Source organism: Emys orbicularis, chromosome 4, assembly GCF_028017835.1.
Source record: "Emys orbicularis isolate rEmyOrb1 chromosome 4, rEmyOrb1.hap1, whole genome shotgun sequence".
NCBI classification, from domain to species: Eukaryota; Metazoa; Chordata; order Testudines; family Emydidae; genus Emys; species Emys orbicularis.
In genome coordinates this window covers 157,011,583-157,034,117 of record NC_088686.1, presented here as the reverse complement: position 1 = coordinate 157,034,117, position 22,535 = coordinate 157,011,583, and the positions used below count along the sequence as shown (strand labels likewise).

Sequence of the window (22,535 nt, the reverse complement as noted above, 5' to 3'; positions counted from 1 at the left end):
CCTGGTGCCTGGAGCCGGCCCTGGTTTGGGCATAAGCTTTCATGGGTTATAGACAACTTCATCAGAGGCACAGGTGTGGCAGTTTGCACGCAGTGCTGCGAGCAGTTTTTCCACCCAATGGTTTTCAAAAAGCATGAATGACCCCGACATACGCTTAACTGGACTGGGAAGTTTCAAAGTCCTAAAAACGGTGCTGAAGCAGGTTAAAAATAATCCAGTTTTTTTTAAACAACTTACTTTTTATAACCATTAAAAAACCATCTGCACCTTTTATGGCAAAATTGTGGTGCAATTTGGTTCACATTCCGTGTGAACTACACCTGACAGCCGTGTGTCACAAACAGAATTTCAGCAACATAAAGCAAGTTTTTCCCTATTTTAAAAATAAAGCTTGTAATACTTACATTTAAGCAAGGGATAGAAAAGAGATTTGATGTCTATTCCAATAGGACTTAAAGTAGTGTTTTACATGGTTTAAGCAAAATTTGTTTTATTCTTTTAGTGGTAAAAATTGTGCCTGAATTGTGTTTATAATATATTAACTCTTTCTTTCTTTCTTTCTTTCTTTCTTTCTTTCTTTCTTTCTTTCTTTCTTTCTTTCTTTCAGCATGGGGAAATCTGTCTCTCTTGCAGGATTTGCCCGATGTCAGGTTTTTGCGGGTGAGAGCAGGATACAAATGCAGGGAACAGTGCGGGAGTGCGATCGGGTTGCCAACTCGGTCGGACCATTGCCACAAATAGTGTCCGGTCCGAGTTGGCAACCCTCGAGTGGGTGTGGGTATTGCAGGGAGAGATTTAAAAAATAGTCCTGCTCAGGGCTCTAGTGGGGTCCCCTCCAGCCTGGTAGAACAGCTGCTTCAGCCAAACACCCATTCCTGGGCTCAGGACAGGGGGAGCCAGGGGAATCCTCTGCCCTGGGCTATGGGATGGAGCAGAGAAGATGAACTAGTGCCCTGATCTTGTTGCAGGCGTCTGTGCAGTGCCTGGCCTGGCGGGGACCCTGATCACGGCTGGGGTCTCCATGCTACCTTAATAAAAAAATTACTGGCACTCATGATTTCAAGCATCCTTCTTGGGCTGCAGAATTAAATTGGGTTGAATTATGGGGCTGAATCCGCCCCCCCCCCCCATCCCTGTAGCAGCTCCCAGTTCCCCTCCCCCAGTGTTCCACTTCCACCCCACTAACATGATCAGGTGGGGAATAGTGACAACTGCTATTGTTACATGTCATCATTAGACTCCAGAGTCAGCAAGAGGGAACATGATAGATATGACGCTTCCCTGTGTCAGCTCCCAGTTGCCCCCCACCCCACATGGGCACCACTCCCCACCCTGTTCACTCACCCCTCTGCTGAAACCACCAGCAATGAGAGGGTAAAAACTGACATTTAAAAGGTTATCATTAGGCTTCAGAATCAACAGGAGTTAAACTATAGACATGAATCCTTGTTCGGTCTCTCCATGTCCACTCCCAATTGTCCCACCCCACATGGGTATCACCCCCATCTCCTTCTCTTGCCTCATCCACCCAAACAATCAGTAGGTCAAGGTACACTGATGTGCCAGCAAGTGACATCATTAGTTTCAAGTGTGAACGAGCCCATGGAGACAAATGCAGCCAGTTCTCGCTGCTCAGAGCTGTTGTGTCAGGCTCTCTGCAGACGCTGGTGCGTGTCACACCGGTTGGATGGCTTTCTTTGCAGCCATGAGTGCTAGAGGATTAATTTGTGAAATGAAGGCTGAGGTGCTGCAGAATCTACTTATTCCACACCACCCTCAGAGATGCATCAGCCAGGTTGGGTGTTGGAGAACAGGGGAATGCTATTGTGTCTATGGCCCGGGGAGGGATTCCAGGACTCCTGGGTTCACCTCCCAACCCCCTGTGTGACGGTGGGCAAATCACTCAATCATGCTGTGCCTCAGTTTCCCTTCCTCACCCTCGGTTTGTCTTGTCTGTTTGGACTGTGAGTTATGAGGGTGAGGGACTGGCTCCTACAGAGCTCAGGGCCCCCATTGTATGTGTGCTGATCTCAGTGGCCCTGGAGAAAATGCGGAGTGACCCATCTGACGCCAGTGGAGTAAGGCTGGGTTCTGGTCTCAGTGACCCTAACGAGCTGAGCCGTGTCTTTCTTGCCAACAGAGACTGAGGAATTTGCCCCTCACACTCCACTTTCAATCACTGAGCTGTTAGTCAGGAATCCTGCGCTTGCCCTGGCTGCTTCTCCGCTGTCTGGCATCACAATGCCCGTCCCCTCCCGCCATCATGGGAGGGGATGTGCTTTGTAGGGAAACGGAGGTGCAAATGGGAAATGTGTGGCTCTCCCCTCACCTGGCTGGCTCATTACAGCGTCTCAGCTGACAAATGATTGGCTGGTTTGGCAGTTTTCCATGCCCCCACCTGTACACATACAGACACACACATGGACTCTGCCAATTTGTATGGCTCATTTATTAAATATAATGAAAGCCTGAATAGATCTCTGTGCATTCGAATCTGCTCTAACCCTCTAGACCTCACTCCCCTCCCAGAGCTGGAGATGGAAGCCAGGAGTCCTGGCTCCCAGCCCCCTCTGCTCTAACCCACTAACCTTAAATACTCAAAGAAAATACTATCTTTAAATACCCAGGTAGGCTGTGGAACTCATTGGCACAGGATGTGAGTCAGGATTCGGAATAGGATCTTTATATGGGGAATGGAAGAGCCAGAGTTATACTCCTAAGGGTTTAAAACAAATATGTTTGGAAGGAGTGTAAATGTCATGCTCCAGGGCTTAAACTGCCCTCTGATTAATGAGGCTCAGGAGGAAAGTGCCCCCAGGAGGGCAGGTTATTCCAGAGTTGGCCACAGTGTAAGACTGGATACCAGGCTAGATGGGCCCACTGGTCTGACGTGGGGTGGCAAGGAGATGGCAGGATACTGGGCTAGATGGGCTGATAGGTGTGATTCAGGGTGGCAGGGAGGGGGCGGGATACTAGGTTACATTGGCCCATGGGTCTGACTGTGATCTGAGGTGGCAGGGATGGGGTGGGATATTGGGTTAGATGGGCCCATTCTCAATGATCCGATCTGGGAAGGGGAGCAGGGTTAGGGTTAGCAAAGGGGTTACATTAGGGTTAGGGGAAGGGAGCAGGGATCATGTTAGAGCAGGGTTTAGGGGTAGAGTAATGGAGTCAGGTTAGGGTTAGAATAGGAAGCAGGGCCGGGAAGCTGGTTGGACAATCAGAGCTGCTTTGGGGGAAACATTTTACATGGCCAGCGGAAAGCTAGCTGTAACCAGCGCTCGGGGCTCAGCGTGTTATGGTTGGATCCCTGCTGACCTAGTGGTGGAACCATCCGCCACTGTTCAGGCCCTGGGCTGGGACCTGGTGGAGTAGGGTGGGCCTGGATCCCCCTACCTCCTGCAGCCGCCCCACTCCTGGGGTGGCCGTTTCCCCACCTTAGGCCAGGAGGCCAGCGTTTGTCTAACATCTGCCAGAGTCAGGGTGTCAGACTGTTCATTACTCCACAAAGCCTGAGGGCCTGAGCCCCTAGATTCTATGGGGCTCTGCTTTGCCTGAAGGCCTGAGCCCCTTGACTGTTGGTTGTTTCTGAGCTCTACCTAGGGGGCCAGGGCTAATTCTCCCCTTGTCTTGTCAGGGGCCCAAGAGCGAGGAGATGTTGCCTTCCTCCAAGACTGATGCTCCTACAACTGGTAACCTACATGCACTGAAAAAAATGCCCCAGATGGTGGCATGGGGGGTACCGGGAAGCCTACTCAAAATGCACCATATCTTCTGCAGACACAGCCTCTTGGGTGGCCCAGACAAAGGCAGCCAAGCAATGTCAGATAGCGCCTGTCAGCTGCCAAAAGACCTGACAGCGAAAGATTCAAGGGTAGGCATGACATGTAGTTCTGGTGTTCAACAGGAGAATGGCTTCTATCTTCAGTGACAGCTGCATTCCAATATCCTGTTAAAATCATGACCCGGAAAATGCAGCCCTTTAAGGAACAGCAAGGATTTCGTTAGTAAGAGAAAGATAAGTTAGATAGAAGTAACCGATATCTTTGTAAACCATTTTCCATCCATCAATGTTCACCTCCTGTCCCGTTCCTGGCAGCACAGCGCCCCCTAGCACCACACTGGGGCACTGGGGCCAGCATTGATGGCCAAGGGAGAGCGCCCCCTACCCTGCTGTCTGCAGCATAGTGCCCCCTAGTGCCACACTGGGGCGTTGGGATCAGTGCTTAATGTCAGAGGACAGCACCCCCTACCAAGCCCCCCAGGGCATTTCCTGCAGCACACTGCCCTCTACTGCCATGCATCCCAATCCCCGCCCCTCTGTACTAGCTGGTCCTATATATGAGCTGTAGATGGAAGAAGCTGCATATCCCCTCCAGGATACATTGGCAATATTATTAACCTGCAAATATCAGCTGTGCACTATTAATACCCCATAATAAACCTGTCCATCTTCTTGGCTCCCTTTCCTACCCACCCCACTATGTCCCTGAAAGAAACACTTCTCTTGACTGGCATTAGCCACATTACACTGGATTCCCCATTGCAGCAAATTCATCCAGCTGTCTAGCTCCCCTGTCTTGTCATGCCTCACTCCCCTCCAGCCCAGTGCCCCCCCCCAGTGTCCTCAAATATGTATTGCACCCGCTCATTTCTAATCTGCTCCATCTTGGTCCAGCCCAGTGGGGTTAGAAGAATGACAAGGCTTCCTGTCTACAAACTTTCTTTCACAAATATTTATTGAGGCAGAGAGACACATTTGCAAAGAGCCAGAGATCTGGAATCCTCCCAGAAGCAAATCATTTTGTGGTGGAGCTGCAAAGCTGCCTGGTAGTTTTCCATGCTGGAGATATTTAACATGCAGTCAGTAGGGTTCAGAGTTAACAATCCCCATTCACCAGTTTGCTACACCATGGCACTATTAATCTTGGCTTTCAGCAGATGCAGGTAGGTGTGAGCCTGGAAGACACTTTAATCCCAGAGCTAGGGGGATTTGTCCTTTCCAATGTGACCCCAATGCAGGGCCATCTCCTGGAGTCTGCTAACAAGCTGAAACAATAGCCCTGTGGAATGTCCTCCTGGGTGTTAACTGTGAATGCTACCAATTGCCAATGTTATATTAGCATTAGATGCACTGGATACATATATTGGTTGCTTGCTTGAATATGTTGGAAGCACTGGATACAATGATTGGTTGATTGACTGGCTGGCTGGAGATGTTGGATGTAGGGGATACATACATTAGTTGATTAGATGGAATGCTTGGATGACCTTGATACATTCATTGGTTAATTGGTTTGAAGGATACATTGGATGTATTGGATACAGACACTGGATAGTTGATTTCTTGGCTGATTGGTTGGAGAGATTTTCTGGATGTTCTGGATAGATAGATTGGTTGGTTTGTTGGGTGGGTGGGTGGGTGGTTCGATGGATGGATGGACTGATGGAAAACTTTGGATGCACTGGATACATACATTAGTGGGTTGGTTGGTTTGTTGGTTGGTTGGTTGGTTCGATGGATGGATGGATTGATGGATAGCTTGGATGCACTGGATACATACAGTGTTGGGTTGGGTTGTTGGTTGGTTGGAGACAGTCAATGTATGTACTGGTTCAATGGCTCAGGAATAGGCAGTTAGTGATGGGATGCTTTTCCAGAGAGAGTTGTGAGGGTGACCGGTCTGTGGAAGGGAGGAGGCTGTTATGGGCATAGGAGACACCGATTCCCCAGCAGAAATGACAGCATGAAGCCCAGTAGCGTCAGCAGAGCAGAAGCTAGGAAATGCTTTGAGGGACAGGGAGCACTGTTGAGCAACGCACACCCGTGCCCCTCTTCAATTCCCGAACCAGGGCGCTCACCAGAAGGGCTCCTTCCCTTTGATTATGCTGTGCTGGGGGGGCTGGGGAACATACTCAGAACAGATCTGGCCCTGAAGGTTAGGCCCACAGGGCAGACTGTAACGGAACCAGATGCGGCCGTGTTTCAGGTAGCACTCCCTGTGACGGGGCCCCCCAGACTTCAGTGGGATGTTGCAGGCCCCCAGCAGGTCATCCCTCCACCTGTCTTTGTCCCAGACCTCGACACGGAGCTGGCTGGCGTCAGTGACACGGACAGAGCCAAAGTCCATGTGTCTGTTCCAAACAGGATTGTTGTTGTTCCAGATGGTGCCAGTCCGGATCTCCCTCCTCCCAAAGAAGACCTTGATGTAGGCATCAGTAGCACCGATGGGGTCGCCCCGCAGACCATTTGCCCGCTCCACAGTTACCGTCAGCCTTGCCAGGCCCTGTTGCTGCGAGCAGCACATGGTGTTGGTGGAGCTGTCCCCAGGGCAGACGCAGGAGCAGGGGTCTAGGGCGCTGCGTTGGGTCCCCACTGGGCAGCTCTTGGTGCAATCCATCCGCAGGGCCCTCTCACGGATGTACTCGCTCACGGCCTGCCTCAGCACCTCCCGCTTGGGATTGTTCTTCTCCACCAAGGTGTGGATCGGCCTCAAGGAGTAGGTCAGAAGGCCAGGGAGGGACTCCAGGGTTTTCACCCAGTCTGAGAAGGCCCCAACGTAATTGTTGGAGAAGAGCAGGTCGGCCATGTTCTTCCCTCCCTCCACCTCCACGTGGCGCTCCCGATACATCTCGTGGAAGCTCTGATGGAATTTCAACTTATTTTTCTTCTCCTTGTACTTGCTGAAGCTGAATTGCAATGAAGCCACCCCAATATTCACGGCCGCCTCCGTGCTCAGACAGTCCCTGATCTCATTGACGGTCAGCCCATCCAGCGCCGCCTGGCAGACCCGCACCGCAGTCACGTCCCGCACCCGGCCCCCCAGGGATGCCTGGGACACATAGTGGGTGCCGTAGGTCTGAATCAGATGATGGTACTCCGGCTCGGAGGCCTTGTTGTACAGGCTGGGAAGGTTCTTCACTGCCTGGGTGAAATGGCTGGTGAGTGGAGGTTTCTCGCTGATCCGGAACCTGCCCCAGGGACCCAAAGAATTTATGGGACAATTAGAAAATCCCCCATAGCTAGCCAGGTCCAGATCAGAGCAGCAACCCCTAGAGGGAAAGGCCCCGTGTCCCATTCCCTGTCCCCCTGTGCCAGCCAGTCCCCGCTCTGTCGTCAGATCCGAGCCAGCGCTCCTGTGGCTCAGGTGTGACCCTAACAGCACCCAAATGCCAGAGGACAAGGGCTCCCTGGTATCTGGTAGTGAGTCTCAGCTGGCCTGACCAGTTCAGTGTCCCTCACCTCACTCATGTCATCACCTGAATCTAAAAGGGGCCATGTAAGCTATCGACAACAAGCTAATGCCACACTGCTCGTTGCTATCAGTGCGAGGTGTCTGTATGGAGGACACATCCAAACACGCATGCGAGTGGGAAATTCTGTTATCAGAGTGCATCTGCCAGGCAGGGCGATAGGTACCCACCCTAGACAAAGGACTGTGGTTCCGTCCCTGGAAGGCATCTCCAAGGCACAGTAAGAGACCAGGGGACTGCAAATGAGGGTCAACAGGACCATCAAGATGGCAGGGGGAGGAGAGTGCAGGAAACAGATCGATTTGCATTTTAGCAGCCCCAAGCAGGGGAAGAAACCAGTAAGGACTTTCCTTGGCCAGCTGACTCCACATCACCTTCCTCACAGCTTGGGTGGACTTTACTATGGCGGGGTGACCCTAAGGGGAATCCATTGCAAAGGTTCACTGGACTATCAAGGGAGGGGCGGAGGACCCCAAATGATCTTTCACCTAAGCTGAGAAAGGATCCAAGCACATTGGACTCGGTGGGAGATCTCGACCAGAGGGGTGGTCAACCATCTCGCTGGACGGTAGATTGATAAGGAAACTGCCTTGCACAAAGACTGTGCCTTGTTTTGTTTCATCAGGGATTGGCAACCTCTGGCATGCGGCTTGCCAGGGTAAGCCCCCTGGCGGGCCGGGCCGGTTTGTTTACCTGCCACATCCGCAGGTTCGGCCGATCGCGGCTCCCATTGGCCGCGGTTAGCCACTCCAGGCCAATGGGGGCCGAGGGATGTGCTGGCCGCCACTTCCCACAGCCCCCATTGGCCTGGAGCGTCAAACCGCGGCCAGTGGGAGCCACGATCGGCCGAACCTGCGGACGCGGCAGGTAAACAAACCAGCCCAGCCCGCCAGGGGGCTTTCCCTGGGGAGCTGCGTGCCAGAGGTTGCCGATCCTTGTGTTACATCTTAGCCACCAGAAAGCGCTTTTCACTTTTATTTGCTTGTAACCACTTTTGTCCTTATCCCTTGTGCTTGACCTCACTCACCCTCCTCTCTCCCTTAGTTCAGAAACTTGCTAACCCAACTCGCTGGGGGAACTCCAGTTAGCCCGGCAAGCTGCTGAGTGTTGTATCTTTAAAGGAACAAAGGAACCTTAAATCTCTCCGAATGGGCCATGAGAGGGCCAGACATTGTAAAGCAAATGGTTTGGGGGACACTTGGGATGGGAAGCGTGTTGGGGTCAGTGACCAGAGTGTGCTGGAGGTTCACATGCAGGCTGTTGGGATCAGAGTTGATTGGCTCCCTGCTGGCTTGTGGAGCGTCCAGAGAAGAGACTCACAGCAGCAGAGCCCCTTGAAGCATTTAGGGTTCCAGGTCAGGCAGTGACACAATCCCTCACTGGCCTGGATCGCACCCCAGAACGAGACAGCCCCCTACGAGGGAAAGGCCCTGGATGGCTGAGTGGTACCACTGTCCCACTGTTTCCCAGCTGCCCCACCCAAGAGGCCTTTCAGCACTGGGCGAGACATCCCAGTGTGTCATCACTGTGCAGTTGTTACCCATCTGCTCCTCCCCAGACCTAGCTGCATCTCAGTGCCAGGCGAGCCATCCCCAGATTGGGAGGTGTCCAAGCTGGTTCTTACCCATAATATTGGCAGGAAACCTCATGCCTTATGAAGGTGTATTTGTCGTTCCGTGACTTCTGCATGACGAATTCGGCCAGTTTGGAGCGTGAGCCGGCCAGCCCCACCCGGACATTAACCTTGGGCACCACGGGCACTTTCAGCCCCACCTTCCAGTCATTCTGCACCACGGACGCCGCCAACTCCATCATGCCCATCGCCGACTGCTGCACCGAGCTGCTGAGCTTTCGTTGGCACGAGACACGGACCCTCCAGTCCACCGCAGCCAGCGGCAACCTCTGCCACTGCCGTCCCTGCAGTGGGTTCCGGCACAAGGTGCAGGTGCCATTCGGGCCGCGCCACTGGCTGGTGTCCACCAAGTAGGCCCCCGTCCGGCCCAGTGTGGTCACGTCAATCCCCTCCCCCACCAGGTTGTGCCCGGGCACGAAGGCTGCATTCATGCATGCAGCAGCCGTGCCTGTCTGGCATTCGGGGGAGACCACGGGGAGGAGGAATAGGAGGAGGAGGAGGATGCAGGCACTAGGTTTGGGCATGGCTGGTGTGATGGGGTCCCTTGCACAGGATGGGGCGTCAGTCTCAGAAACCCCCTACAGGGAGAGACATAAAGAGATCCTGAATAAATCATAATTCAGTAGCAGGCAGTTCCACAGGTTAACTTACTTATATGGAGAGAGAAAGAGAGAGCCAGAGGCATTCAATTACCACTGTCCTTTTGTCAACCATATCTTAGATCACATCTGCTAAGGCTCTGGGCTCCAGGAACCTAGTGGCTTTATGCAAATAATATGGAGCCACAATTTGCATGTTTGAACACGCATTTGGTAATTTGCATAACCCCACTGCTTTCTCTTGCAGTAGTAGGAGCTGTACTAACCACTAGGGGGAGGAGATGCACATGCCCAGTAGGTTGCGATTACATTAGTGGACGGCTGCTCTGACTGAATGTGGCCTCTAGGCGGTGGTGTGTTCCCACACAAAATCCATGACTTACTAGACATTAGTCCCCAGGTGGTGGCTCTCAACACCTACACGTGTTGGCTCTATGAATGGCCTCACCATAGAAACCCCTGGGGCCCCCTAGTGGACATTGAATGTGGTGTATTTTGTTACATTTAGCCACTGATTGAGGGTCATTTTCTAGGGTTTCATCAGCCCAATCAGACTCATGGGCTCATCTAGCCTGGTATACTGCCCCCTCCCTCCCACCCCAGATCAGACCCAAGGGCCCATCTAGCCCAGCGTGCCATCTCTAACAGAGGCCAATTCCCCCGCCCCTCGTTAATCAGAGGTGGGTTCAGACTGGGAAGCATGAGATTTATATCCCTTTTAAACAAATTTATTTAAACCCCTTAGGATTATAATTCTGGCTTTCCCAATCTCCAAGGAAAGGTCCTGTTCAGAATCCTGATAAACTCTTGGTCCTAGTCCTATCCTGTGCCAATGAGTTCCACAGGTTATGCGGAGATTTCAGGGCAGTATTTTCAATGCATATTTAGTGCAATGGGGTCCTGGTCCATGACTGGGGCTCCCAGGTGCGTCCATAATACAGATAATAAATAATCATCATTTCTTTCCAGGCAGGTAACTTGCAGTGTGGATTTTTCTATCTGTTGGCTGTTCTGTCTCACGGCTGAGAACGCCGAAGAGAGCTTAGAGGAACGTTAGCCTGGCGCGTAAGGAGCTGAAATGATACGAGTACCCCTGGGTTCTATTCCCAGCTCTGCGACAGACCCCATATGATTCATAGATTCATAGATTCTAGGACTGGAAGGGACCTCGAGAGGTCATCGAGTCCAGTCCCCTGCCCGCTTGGCAGGACCAAATACTGTCTAGACCATCCCTGATAGACATTTATCTAACCTACTCTTAAATATCTCCAGAGATGGAGATTCCACAACCTCCCTAGGCAATTTATTCCAGTGTTTAACCACCCTGACAGTTAGGAACTTTTTCCTAATGTCCAACCTAGACCTCCCTTGCTGCAGTTTAAGCCCATTGCTTCTTGTTCTATCCTTAGAGGCTAAGGTGAACAAGTTTTCTCCCTCCTCCTTATGACACCCTTTTAGATACCTGAAAACTGCTCTGTCCCCTCTCAGTCTTCTTTTTTCCAAACTAAACAAACCCAATTCTTTCAGCCTTCCTTCATAGGTCATGTTCTCAAGACCTTTAATCATTCTTGTTGCTCTTCTCTGGACCCTTTCCAATTTCTCCACATCTTTCTTGAGATGCGGTGCCCAGAACTGGACACAATACTCCAGCTGAGGCCTAACCAGAGCAGAGTAGAGCGGAAGAATGACTTCTCGTGTCTTGCTCACAACACACCTGTTAATACATCCCAGAATCATGTTTGCTTTTTTTGCAACAGCATCACACTGTTGACTCATATTTAGCTTGTGGTCCACTATAACCCCTAGATCCCTTTCTGCCGTACTCCTTCCTAGACAGTCTCTTCCCATTCTGTATGTGTGAAACTGATTTTTTCTTCCTAAGTGGAGCACTTTGCATTTGTCTTTGTTAAACTTCATCCTGTTTAACTCAGACCATTTCTCCAATTTGTCCAGATCATTTTGAATTATGACCCTGTCCTCCAAAGCAGTTGCAATCCCTCCCAGTTTGGTATCATCCTGAAACTTAATAAGCGTACTTTCTATGCCAATATCTAAGTCGTTAATGAAGATATTGAACAGAGCCGGTCCCAAAACAGACCCCTGCGGAACCCCACTCGTTATGCCTTTCCAGCAGGATTGGGAACCATTAATAACAACTCTCTGAGTACGGTTATCCAGCCAGTTATGCACCCACCTTATAGTAGCCCCATCTAAATTGTATTTGCCTAGTTTATCGATAAGAATATCATGCGAGACCGTATCAAATGCCTTACTAAAGTCTAGCTATACCACATCCACAGCTTCTCCCTTATCCACAAGACTCGTTATCCTATCGAAGAAAGCTATCAGATTGGTTTGACACGATTTGTTCTTTACAAATCCATGCTGGCTGTTCCCTATCACCTTACCACCTTCCAAGTGTTTGCAGATGATTTCCTTAATTACTTGCTCCATTATCTTCCCTGGCACAGAAGTTAAACTAACTGGTCTGTAGTTTCCTGGCTTGTTTTTATTTCCCTTTTTATAGATGGGCACTATATTTGCCCTTTTCCAGTCTTCTGGAATCTCTCCCGTCTCCCATGATTTTCCAAAGATAATAGCTAGAGGCTCAGATACCTCCTCTATTAGCTCCTTGAGTATTCTAGGATGCATTTCATCAGGCCCTGGTGACTTGCAGGCATCTAACTTTTCTAAGTGATTTTTAACTTGTTCTTTTTTTATTTTATCTGCTAAACCTACCCCCTTCCCATTAGCATTCACTATGTTAGGCATTCCTTCAGACTTCTCGGTGAAGACCGAAACAAAGAAGTCATTAAGCATCTCTGCCATTTCCAAGTTTCCTGTTACTGTTTCTCCCTCTTCACTAAGCAGTGGGCCTACCCTCTCTTTGGTCTTCCTCTTGCTTCTAATGTATTGATAAAAAGTCTTCTTGTTTCCCTTTATTCCCGTAGCTAGTTTGAGCTCATTTTGTGCCTTTGCCTTTCTAATCTTGCCCCTGCATTCCTGTGTTGTTTGCCTATATTCATCCTTTGTAATCCGTCCTAGTTTCTATTTTTTGTATGACTCCTTTTTATTTTTTAGATCATGCAAGATCTCGTGGTTAAGCCAAGGTGGTCTTTTGCCACATTTTCTATCTTTCCTAACCAGCGGAATAGCTTGCTTTTGGGCCCTTAATAGTGTCCCTTTGAAAAACTGCCAACTCTCCTCAGTTGTTTTTCCCCTCAGTCTTGATTCCCATGGGACCTTACCTATCAGCTCTCTGAGCTTACCAAAATCCGCCTTCCTGAAATCCATTGTCTCTATTTTGCTGTTCTCCCTTCTACCCTTCCTTAGAATCGCAAACTCTATGATTTCATGATCACTTTCACCCAAGCTGCCTTCTATTTTCAAATTCTCAACGAGTTCCTCCCTATTTGTTAAAATCAAGTCCAGAACAGCTTCTCCGCTAGTAGCTTTTTCAACCTTCTGAAATAAAAAGTTGTCTGCAATGCAGTCCAAGAATTTGTTGGATAGTCTGTGCCCCGCTGTGTTATTTTCCCAACATATATTTGGATAGTTGAATATCCAAATATATGAAGTCCCCCATCACCACCAAATCTTGGGCTTTGGATGATTTTGTTAGTTGTTTAAAAAAAGCCTCATCCACCTCTTCCACCCGGTTAGGTGGCCTGTAGTAGACTCCTAGCATGACATCACCCTTGTTTTTTACCCCTTTTAGCCTAACCCAGAGACTCTCAACACTTCCATCTCCTATGTCCATCTCTACCTCAGTCCAAGTGTGTACATTTTTAATAGATAAGGCAACACCTCCTCCCTTTTTCCCCTGTCTATCCTTCCTGAGCAAGCTGATGCTGATGATGTTGGACAAACCTCCGAATCTCTTTGGGCCTCACTTTCCCCATCTGTAAAATGGGGAGAATAATCCTGCCTTTGTTGGGTTAGAGCGTTGGTTCTTCGGGACAGGGACTTTCTCTCCCTGTGTGTCTGGACATTGCCCGTCACAACGGTGCCTTGATCTCAGTCAGCGGGGTCTGTGCAGCGCCTGGCACAAGGGGGCACCTGATCTCACTTTAGGCTTCTAATGCTAGCATAATAAACATAAGGTGGGTGAGGAGATATCGTTTATTGCACCAACTTCTGTGGGTCAGAGAGACCAGCCTTGAGCTCTACAGGGTTCTTCATGTCTCAGGAAGAAGAGCTCCGTGCAGCCCAACAGCTTGTCTCTCTCACCAAGACAAGCTGGTCCAATAAATGATATCTCCTCACCTGCCTTGTCTCTCTATTACAGCAGGACCAACCTGGTTACAACACCACTGCAATAAACAGATCTGGCTGTTCTCGGTTTCAATGTCATTTTTAAATGTCGCAGCTGATCAGTTCCCAAATTTCAGCGACTGTTCCAGGAGCCCTGCATGTTTTGGGAGGAAGTCGGAAACCCAGGAGAAGGAAACGGGGGATGCCCAGAGCTCCTGGCATCGGGTTAGCAGAGCCAGCAGCATCAGCTAAATCTGGAATGGTCAGTAGGTCAAGGACCCGGTTGATGACAGAAATTAACCCGTCCCAGCATCGCCCAGCTCAGTCTTGCTCGGCCTTCCATTGGGGTGTAACCTGTTGACACCCTGAATAACTGATCTGCCAGCCAGCCACAAAAGAAATGGGAATGGGGGGAAGGCAGAAGCGGGGGCACACACAGTCCCTGTCAGGATGCCCTGAACTCGAGGGGGATGGGAGGAGCGCTCTCGTGGGTACCGAATCGTCCGCCCATTCCCCCCAAACTGGACCCCTTCTCCCCCATCCTCTCCAGCCCGTGCCAGTCCTGTCTCTTCCTCACCCCAGCTCCTCCTCCCAGTCCCAGTCTCCATGTCTCAGGCTCCTCATCCTAGTCTCCTTGTCCAACCAGCTCCAGCCTTTCCACCTCCTGCCAGGTCTCCATCCCAACTTCCCTGCCCAACCAGCCTCACTCGCCCCATCTCCAACTCCCAGTCACAGTGTCTCTGCCCCCCTGGTCTCTCCCAACTCCTTGCCCGAGTCTGCTCCTTCCAGCTCCCCCCTTGCTCTAGTTTTTTATCCCCTCTGAGTTTGAATCAGACGCTTCCTCCTCTGCACCGCCTGGGTGCCAGGACTGGAGGGTCACTAAGACCCCAGAAGCAGCAGGCTCCCTGTTCTTCATTCTGCTGCCCGGCCCCAGTCTGGCACGGAGGAGAAATTACAGGCAAAGTCCTGATCCAGCCCTGCAGCCCTGGGCTGGAGCATGCTCAGTGCGGACAGAACTGTGAAGAGATTTTAGCTCTTGCCAAGTGTCTTCTGGGCATGCGCAGATGACGCATTTTTGAAGGCTTCTCACACGCCAAATTTGGACTGATTTTCATAGTGACAGCAAAAGACACCGGCTGGGCATGAAAGCTGAGTCCCTCCCCCACAGCCTGGGGCCAGGCCACTAGAGCTGTTAAAAAAAGATGGCAAGAAATTTTTTAACGTGGGCAAAAAGCTGTATTTTTCCTTTGCCTCTCTCGGGAATGGATTCATTGTTTTGGCTGAAATTCACCCCGACTATTCAGCTTGCGGTAGACACCCACCGGCATGGAAAATTTCAGCTCAAATAGTTAAAGTCTAGTAAAGAATAGTCAACTGGAAAGCGTGTCATATGATGGGAAGCCTGGGTTAGCTTTAATAACAAGCTGGGCTACCGGCACAGTCTGCAATGCCAAAATGGCTCACCTGGAGCTGAGATGCAGCCACCTCTGGGGAGGGGGAACGGGGAACAGCTGCCTACCAGGACTCGGGAGCACAGATGAGGGCTGTGGTCTTTGAGAAGAAGATGGTTAGCCAGGGAGCCCTGAATAGCACAGTGGTCATCAGTGGGGTAGGTGCTGCCCCTCCTAAATTCCCCAGCATGCCAGCCCCAGCTCCCCACCCCTTTCCCCAGTGCCCAACAGCCCAGCCGGGATCTGCCCCTCCCAGCCCACCCCCCTAGTTCCCTGCCCCCTAGATTACCATCTCCGGTGGGTCCAGCAAAGCGCAGGGCTCCTGTCTCGGGATCCAGCCAGAGCCCGAGCTGCCCAGATCTGCCTTCGCCCCCGTGTCTCGGCCCCAATTTAACCAGCAAGGTGCCACCCTCTAGATCAACATCTGCAGGAGCCAGCTGTCAAAGCCGTTCCACCTGCCACTCCCCCATCGTGATAATGGGCCATTGAGGATTGCTGGGCTGGCAGGAGTGGGGGTGCTGTGCTGTGAGGAGTCTGAGAGATTGGTGCCATGATGGACTGAAGACACGTGGAGCAGGAGGAGGGGAGCTGGGCATTATAGGGTGCCATGGGGAGCGCTGCCTCTGTCCTTCCCCCACTGACCCTATGGGCTCCCCTTGCCTATTCCCCCCCAGTCCCATTGTGCCCTCTACCCCCATTCCCAGCATCCTTTGCATTTTCACAGAGTTGGGGCCGGAAGATCAGAGGATCTAGTCTGATGCCCTGTGAGCCCAGGCCAGAGAATTTCACCAGCTACATTTGTATCCAGCCCACCCCTTGGGTTAGACCAAAACATTCAGCCCTCAGCAGGCCAGGCTGTGCCCGGGGCAGGGAATAGGACCCATGTGCCACCCATGCCCGGGGCCCTTGCCGTGGCAGGTGAGATATGCCCTGATGATCCCAGCAGCTGCCAGCTGCAGAGGGAGGCGAAAAGCTCCCACAGTCCCTGCCAGTCTGATCAGGGGGAGATTCCTTCCCAGCCCCATATCCGGCAACCCTGCCCCAGCAGCCAGGCAGCCAGAATGAGGGTTTTCTGGACCAGCTCAGATCACTGAACCAGCCAGTGTCTATTCTCCAGCTGTGGCTGATCTCAGGTGCTTCAGAGGAATTGGGGATGGGATGGGGAATCCCAGATACTGGTCAATTGTGCATGGGGGGGATGCCTTCCTGACCCCTGCAGGTGACCAGCTGAAGCCCTGAAGCATGAGATTGGACTATGGTCATTGTCTTAGTGCAGAGCTGTGTTATGAGCAGGTAGCAATGCAGAGGTGCTTTAACCAGCCAGTCCCAGTCTCCTCCCCAGCTCCCAGTCCCAGTCTCACTGCCCAGCCAGCCCCAGCCTCCCCTCTCCAACCCTCATTCAGTTTCTCTCCTGCCCCAATCTCTACAGCCTCCTTGTCCCCATTTACTCCAGTGTTTTGGGTAAAGTTTGGCAAAGTTCCAGGCAACTGGAAACAGGGTCTTGTAACGTGAAGCTTTGGGCAACCTTAATAACAGGCAATGCAACCAGGTCTGCTGATAATGTCATGATGGCTCACTTGGTGCTGAGATGCAGCCACCTCTGGTGTGGGTCAGATGGGTAACAGCTGGACAGAGACACTGCCCAGGGACGGCTCACCTGGTGCTGAGATGCAGCCACCTCTGGGATGGGACAGCTGGGAACAGCCACACAGCACTATTGCGGGGTGTAGAGGGCAGTGGGCTGGAATCTTTGGGGAGAGGATGTTAACCAAGGAGCCATGAGTAGCAAGGTCCTTAGCAGTGGGGTACATTCCCTGGCACCCCAGACCCTACTCCCCACCCCTCACCCCAGCCTGCTCCTCCCTGCAGGGACTTTCAGCCTGCCTGCCCCCCAGCTCCTCTGCCCCTAGATTACAGGAATCCAGTGGGTCCAGCAAGAGCACAAGACCCAGTGCAGAGGCTTAGCAGCCCAGAGCTGCCTTCGTCCCCCCTCATCTGCCAGCTGCCGCCCTGCTAGTCCCAGCATATGGCAGCCGGCTGGGCAGCTGGTGAGGCTTTTTCACCTGCTACTTCCTGATCGAGACAATGGGCCATTGAACAACGCTGGGCCTGGCAGGAGAGAATCTGGTTTGATGAGGGGGAGGGGAATGGGGGGTAGGTGCTGTGGGGGAGGGTGGTACCAGCCGACTGCGGTTCAGGTAGCAGAACCGGTGCTGACCATCCCCGGAGCACGGCGGCTCATTGCAGGTCCCCAGTAGGGCGTCGTCGTACTTGTTGTCCTCGTCCCAGACCTGGAGGCGGAGCTGGCTGGTCTCCGCCACCTGCACAGGCCCCAGGTCCAGGCAGATGCCCCAGACCGGGTTGTCGGCGTCCCACACACTTTCCATCCATAGCTGGAAGGAGACCTTGGCGTAGGCGTCGGTGCGGCTGGTGTGGTCGCCCCACAGGCTGATGGCCCGCTCCACCGTCACCGTCAGCTTCCGCTGGCCCCGCGAGCAGCACATGGTGTTGGTGGAGCCGTCCCTGGGGCAGACGCAGGAGCAGGGGTCGTGGGCGCTGCGCTGGGTCCCCAGGGACCTCCACAGGGCCTGCTCTGTGATGTACTCGCTCACCGCCTGCCTCAGCACCTCCCATTGGGATTGTCCTGCCTCACCAAGGATGGGACGCAGCGAGTAGGACACCAGGCCGGGGCTGGCTTTGAGGCTCTGCATTCACGCTGAGAAGACCTCGGCGTCCTGCCCCTCGGAGAACAGCAGGTCGGCGTGGTTGTGGTCACCAGTCACCTCAGTGTGGCGCTTGCTTTGGTCTTGGGGAAGCTCCACTTGAAGTTCTTCTTCTTCTTCTGCTCCTCATACTGGCTAAAGGCTGCCTGGGCCCTGCCCTTCTGGGCCTCGATGCTGACGGAGGCCTCCAGGCTCAGACAGTCCTTGACCTCATCAGCCATCACCCTGTCCAGCGCCACTTTGCAGACCCGCATGGCCGTCACATCCCGCACCCGGCCCCCAGCTGCAGCGAGCTGCGGGTGTAATCCTCCAGGAGGTCCCTCAAGGCCCGCATGAAATGGCTGGTGAGCGGAGGTTTGTGGTTAACGCGGAACCTGGGCGAGAGAAATGGCCACCATGTGATGTACTGTCGGACATTGGCGTCTTGTAGGGGTAGAGCTCAGTGTTCTAGATCCATCGACTCTCAGTCCAGGATGGACAATTATGATCATCTAGTCTGACCTCCTGGATAACACAGGCCAGAGACCTGCCCTGAATGAATTCCTGTTCAAACTAGAGAAGGTCTCCTAGGAAAAAAATAAAATAAAAAACATTCCGGATTTCAAAATTGTCCATGATGGAAAATCCACCATGGCCCTTGGTGAATTGTGTCCCTATTTCCTGTCTGAACTTGGCTAGCTTCAATTTGCAGCCATCAGACCCAGGGCCGGCTTCAGGGTTTTGGCCGCCACAAGCAGCCAAAAAAAAAAAAGCCGTGATCACAATTGCGATCGCGATCTGCGGCGGCAATTCGGCGGGAGGTCCTTTGCTCCGAGCGGGAGTGAGGGACCGTCCGCTGAATTGCCGCCGAATATCTGGACGTGCCGCCCCTCTCCAGAGCGGCCGCCCCAAGCACCTGCTTGCCAAGCTGGTGCCTGGAGCCCGCCCTGATCAGACCTGATTAGACCTTTGTCTGGTAGATTGCAGAGGCCATAATCAAAAGTATAAATCAGACGTCAAGAATTATAACATTCAAACACCAGTCAGAGAACACTTCAACTTCCCTGATCACTCAATTACAGACCTAAAAGTGCAATAGTACAACAAAAAAACTTCAAAAACAGACTCCAACAAGAAACTGCTGAATTGGAATTACACCTCTACCTCGATATAATGCTGTCCTCGGGAGCCAAAAAATCTTACCGCATTATAGGTGAACCCGCGTTATATTGAACTTGCTTTGATCTGCCGGAGTGCGCAGCCCTGCCCCCCCCCCCCCCGGAGCACTGCTTTACCGCGTTATATCCGAATTTGTGTTATATCGGGGTAGAGGTGTAATTTGCAAACTAGACACCATTAAATTAGGCTTGAATAAAGACTGGGAGTGGATGGGTCATTACACAAAGTAGAACTATTCCCCCTACTGTTACTCACACCTTCTTGTCAATTGTTGAAATGGGCCACCCTGATTATCACTACAAAAGTTTTTTTTCTCCTGCTGACAATAGCCCACCTTAACTGATTACTCCCGTTATAGCATGTATGGTAACATCCATTTGTTCATGTTCTCTATGTGTATATATATCTATATCTTCCTACTGTATTTTCCACTGCATGCACCTGATGAAGTGGGTTTTAGCCCACGAAAGCTTATGCTTAAATAAATGTGTTAGTCTCTAAGGTGCCACAAGGACTCCTCATTCTTTTTGCTGATACAGACTAACACGGCTACTACTCTGAAACTTGTGTAGATTGGATAATTTATTCTGAAAATGTGAGGCCACTACAAACCTTCCTGTGCCTTTACGGAATTGAAGAGTTACTCACAATTCTTATTATACATGATCTTTGGAGAATATAATAAATGACAGGCTTGCAAGCTACTGGCTGATTCAGTCAAGTGAAAGAAGGTGATGCCTAGGAGGAATTCTGTTTTCTTTCAAGGTGACAGGCCTCAGGTGTCAGAGGAGATAACGCTATTGGCCAGAGAACACCTCATAGTGTTTACACTCGCTCTGAAATGCAGCTGAGACTGTGCATGTCTTTTATTCTTTAGTCTATTTCCTTGTATGCCTTGTTTTGAAAGGCATATATGTGTCCTTCGGATTCATGCTTTGTAGCAAATATCTGACAGAAGGCGTTAATTGCAAGGCGTCTACAGTATCGGTGGGCAATTGTAAATCTTCAAACCTTTTCATCAAAAGATAAACAGATCAGCAAGATTGTCTTATCAAAGACTAACAAACATACCACTGTGTTATCAAGAGCTAAGAATGAGGTCATAAAAGCTGTAATTCCTATTTCAATATTATTAAATTATTTCCTTGTAGAGGCTCTCCGAAGTCTTTATTCGTTCAACTTGAAGGCAAACGCTGACGTCTGGAAAATAGGTTACAGAAGATCGATTACTTCTTTTTAACTTATCTTTCTCTTACTAGTGAAATCCTTGCTATTCCGTAAAGGGTTATATTTTCTGGATGATTTTAGCAGGTTATTGGAATGCGGTTGCCACTGAAGATAGGATCAGCACCTCCTGTTGAACACCAGCACTACAGGCCACACCCACCCTCAAAAGTTTCGCCATCAGATCTTTTGGGAGCTGACAGATGCCGACGTTGCCATGTCTCTGGAGCTTGTGAGCATTTGGCTGTTTTTGTCTGGGCCACCTGAGAGGCTGTGTCCACAGAGGTGTGGTGCATTATGGGTAGGCGTCACGGTATCCCCCATGCCATCATCTGGTGCAATACCTCATTTTTGCAGTGCATTGTGGGTTACTAGGTAATTATGGGAGCTCAAGATAAATTCTGTTCCCTCCAGCCCAGTATTCCTTGGGGGAGAAGCCATGAGCTAACCTTGGTAAATAGAGAGAACTAGTCGGATATAAATAGAATTGATTATTTGTGGTGTTGTAACATCTAGGAATTCTAGCCATGGGCCAGGATCCTGGACTGCCTGGTGCTGTACAGACGCAGAATAATGTAAGCAGGGTCTGAATGAGCTCTCCCCTGACATCTAGTGATGAGCTGGCGAAGAGGATTTCAGGAGCCGACCTGGTTTGCATGGACACACCCAGACTGCCTAGGTGCACAGCATGACAGCCTGCTTTGCCTAAATGATCACTTTGGGCTGGTGTTGGGTTGCAAGTCACTTTGTTAATGAGTGCAGGGGTACTAAAGGGTTGTTACATAGGCGCCGACTTCCCCTCTGCCCCATGGGTGCTCGACTCCCCCCGACCCTGTCTCTGCCCCTGCCCCGCCTCTTCCTGCCCCCGCATTGCCCTCGCCCCACCCTCATTCCACCCCCTTCCTCAAAGTCCACACCCAGCCCTGCCTTTTCCCACCCCAGCTCCGCTCCATCCCCACCCCCATTCCCCCCAAGTTCCCGCCCCTGCCCCACCTCTTCTCCGCCTCCTCCCCCAAGCGTGCCACGTCCCTGCTCCTCCCTCACCCTCCCGGAAAGTCCTAAGTGCCGCCAAACAGCTGTTAGGTGGCGGGTGGGTGGGAAGCACTGGGAGGGAGGGGGAGGAGCAGGGATGAGGCGAGGAGGCGAGGAGGGAGCAGGGGCAGGGGCAGCTTGGCTGTTAGTGAGTGCAGAGCACCCACTAATTTTTCCCCATGGGTGCTCCAGCCCCCGAGCACCCACAGAGTCGGCGCCTAGGGCTTGTTATCCTTGTTGTGTGAATCAAGGGCAGCAGAGCTGTGCTTGGCCTGCCCTGAGTGAGGGGTTCACCCTCAACTGAATTGCACCCACTAGTCAGGGGACGGGGTGTCAAGGCCTAATAGAGATGAAGGTAGTTGGGGATATGTTCTTGTACCTGGTGGTGTGGGTGCTGTCCAAGGGTCCTGGACACTATTTGACTCTTCATCTCTCCACTGTGTATTAACAGAGGTGATTAAGACTCACCTTTTGTTTGCAGACCAATAGAGCTGCAATCACGGATACCCAGGTCTAGCCATTAGACCAGGGGTCGGCAACCTTTCAGAAGCGGTGTGCCGAGTCTTCATTTGTTCACTCTAATTTAAGGGTCCGCGTGCCAGTCATACATTTTAACGTTTTTAGAAGGTGTCTTTCTATAAGTCTATAATATAGAACTAAACTATTGTTGTATGTAAAGTAAATAAGGTTTTTAAAATGTTTAAGAAGCTTCATTTAAAATTAAATTAAAATGCAGAGCCCCCCGGACCGGTGGCCAGAACCCGGGCAGTGTGAGTGCCACTGAAAATCAGCTTGCGTGCCGCCTTGTGTTGTGTGAAGTCGGGGGACATCCCAGAGCATGCAGAGCATCAAGTGAAGCAGCCAGCGGAGCAGAAAGCAGGATGGTGAGCAGATGCCGGAGCAGCGAGTTGAGTGGCTGGCAGGGTGACTGATGCCAGAGCGAGCACCCGAACGACAGAGCCAGCAAGGTGCCTTCCCTTCCCCCCACCAGGGTGGGAGGTGAACTCTCACAGATGCACCTCTGAATTCTGGGTCTTCACTGACCACGACCAACAACTCTGAGTGGGGTGCGGAGAAGGGAGGGACATGTTAAACAAACTTTGGGTTGTTGGACTCAAGAACCTGAGGCAAAAGACACTGCTCAACGCACGCTGGGGTGGGTGTTTTGATCACGGTGTGCTTATGAATCCTGCTTGTGGAGTTCTCC

The 22,535-nt window shown here is 51.5% G+C and overlaps 1 protein-coding gene and 2 pseudogenes across 1 annotated transcript; all 3 read right to left on the bottom strand.

Moving 5' to 3' along the window:
• LOC135877976 (RING finger protein 112-like) overlaps positions 1-22,535 on the bottom strand; it is a 1,138,053-nt pseudogene that overhangs the window by 1,039,701 nt on the left and 75,817 nt on the right.
• LOC135877419 (perforin-1-like) lies at positions 5,859-9,411 on the bottom strand. The gene is made up of 2 exons (XM_065402848.1): positions 8,879-9,411; positions 5,859-6,972 (listed from the first exon to the last, which is right to left on the bottom strand). The coding sequence occupies exons 1-2, from the start codon at positions 9,409-9,411 to the stop codon at positions 5,859-5,861; spliced, it is 1,647 nt and encodes a 548-aa protein (XP_065258920.1).
• LOC135877118 (perforin-1-like) lies at positions 16,034-20,645 on the bottom strand (annotated as a pseudogene).